The sequence below is a fragment of the Volvox carteri genome (genome assembly GCF_000143455.1).
Source record: "Volvox carteri f. nagariensis unplaced genomic scaffold VOLCAscaffold_6, whole genome shotgun sequence".
NCBI classification, from domain to species: domain Eukaryota; kingdom Viridiplantae; phylum Chlorophyta; class Chlorophyceae; order Chlamydomonadales; family Volvocaceae; genus Volvox; species Volvox carteri.
Genome location: NW_003307549.1, coordinates 2,174,347 through 2,176,169, shown reverse-complemented (window position 1 = coordinate 2,176,169; position 1,823 = coordinate 2,174,347). Strand labels below are relative to the sequence as shown.

Here is a 1,823-nt window from a genome sequence, read left to right as displayed (position 1 = left end):
CGACAGGTATTACATTCTCCGTACTCCCGTACTACAGAAGTACATTCGTGCGCATAATACCTGACGTGTCTGTTTACCCTACATTCATTTTCCTTTTGTTCTCTTTCCCCGCAAACACATCACGTGCTCCGTGCATGAAGTCATCCCCCCCCGCCCCCCCCGCCCCCCCCGCCCCCCCCGCCTCCATTACGACTGCATCTAACTTAGGGCTTACACAGACAGCAATGTCATCCCCCGCCAAAAACGTTCCCCAAGAAACCTCCCACCCACCACCACCACCACCACCACACACATCCCCCCCCCCCGCACACACACGCTCGTTGGGGCTGGACAACAGCCCCTGGCCAGTGTCAGGCCCGGTCAGGTAATTGTAACCGTCATTCACATACACATACATACACACATACACACATACACACACGCGACGCCCCCCCACAGGACGCGGTTATGCAGCAGACCTTCGCACTGATCAACGGGCTGCTGGCCAGGGACTCCGCCGCCTCCCGCCGGGGGCTGAGGATTGCCACATACCGAGTGGTGCCGTTCTCACCCACGGCAGGTACGGCAGGGGGGCCATGGGGCAGGGGGGAAGACGGTGGTCGTGAGGCGTGTGTATGTGTGTAAATGTATGTGTATGTGCGATGCGGCGTGCCACGTACAGGTGTTGTAGGGTGTTTATTTGAGGGGGGGATTAGTTGTTGTTGTGGTGGTGGAAGGGGGGGAAAGGCGTTTCAAAAGGGTTGGGACGTTGGGGTTCACGGGGCCGAAGTCGTACACACGAAACACACACGTCCTCCGTGTGCATGTACGCACACACACACGCACATACAGGTTTACTGCAGTGGGTGGAGGACACGCAGCCCCTCAACCTCTACCTCCTGGGCAAGAACTACGCGTCCGGAGCTCACGCAAGATACCAACCACCCGGGGAGTGGACGTGGATACAGTGCTACAATGTACGGGTGTACGGGTGTACGGACGACCGTACGGATGGACTAACGGATGCCGATGAGGGATGTACTGCCGTACTGCCCTCTTCTGACCTCGAGAAGATGGTTTGATCCCCCGCTGGAGGGGCTTTTCGGGCACCCGGGGACGGGGAGCTGTTCGCGCTGCAGCCGCCGCAGCGGCGCGGTTTTGTAGGTTCCTGTTTAATCTCATGATGCATCTCAGCTCCAACAACTAAACATCCGCTCCTCGGGGGGTTCATGAGCATCATCACATTTACATTGTTAACACTATTGCGACGTCACCATCGCTATCACCATCACCATCACCATCACCATCACCATCACCATCACCATCACCATCACCATCGCCACTATCGCATCACTTAAGCCAACCGTCCATACGACTGTAGCCTCACGTCACCCCCGAATGTGCCAAATTTCCGCCAACATCTCAACGGATTCAACCGCTAACTGCAACTACCTTGTAACCTTTGCTGTTGCCCTTCTCCCGGCTGTACGGCCCCCGTCCGCCGTACAGCACATGAAATCGACCACGGAGGCTGTTCGAAAGGGCAGTACGGATGCCGGGGCGGAGCTGCTGCGGGTGAGAGAAGAGGGGAGCTGTTTCAGTTGGCCACGTGGGGGCTCATGGCGGTTAAGAGCGGTTGCAGTACAACTGAAGTGAGGGCCTTAATCCACTATGGGGGAAAGCCCAATTAAACGTATCATGAGCATCTTGTGGAGGAAACCTTGTTTAATTGTAGTAGCGATATATAAATACTAAAGAAAGTCACGAAACCCCGTTCACAGCCTTTACCCCGTCCCCCCTTTACCCCGTGCCCAAAACCCCCAGCCCCCCAAAACACACACCTC

At 56.4% G+C, this 1,823-nt stretch overlaps 1 protein-coding gene across 1 annotated transcript in view; it reads left to right on the top strand.

The window, feature by feature from the left end:
• The window catches only part of VOLCADRAFT_116468 (uncharacterized protein), a gene marked incomplete at both ends in the record, with an annotated part of 38,112 nt that overhangs the window by 28,829 nt on the left and 7,460 nt on the right, over nucleotides 1-1,823 (top strand). Inside the window, 3 exons of the mRNA XM_002947521.1 lie at nucleotides 439-559; nucleotides 832-956; nucleotides 1,489-1,554. Coding sequence (XP_002947567.1) covers nucleotides 439-559; nucleotides 832-956; nucleotides 1,489-1,554 — 312 coding nt within the window. The remainder of the gene's footprint in view (nucleotides 1-438; nucleotides 560-831; nucleotides 957-1,488; nucleotides 1,555-1,823) is intronic.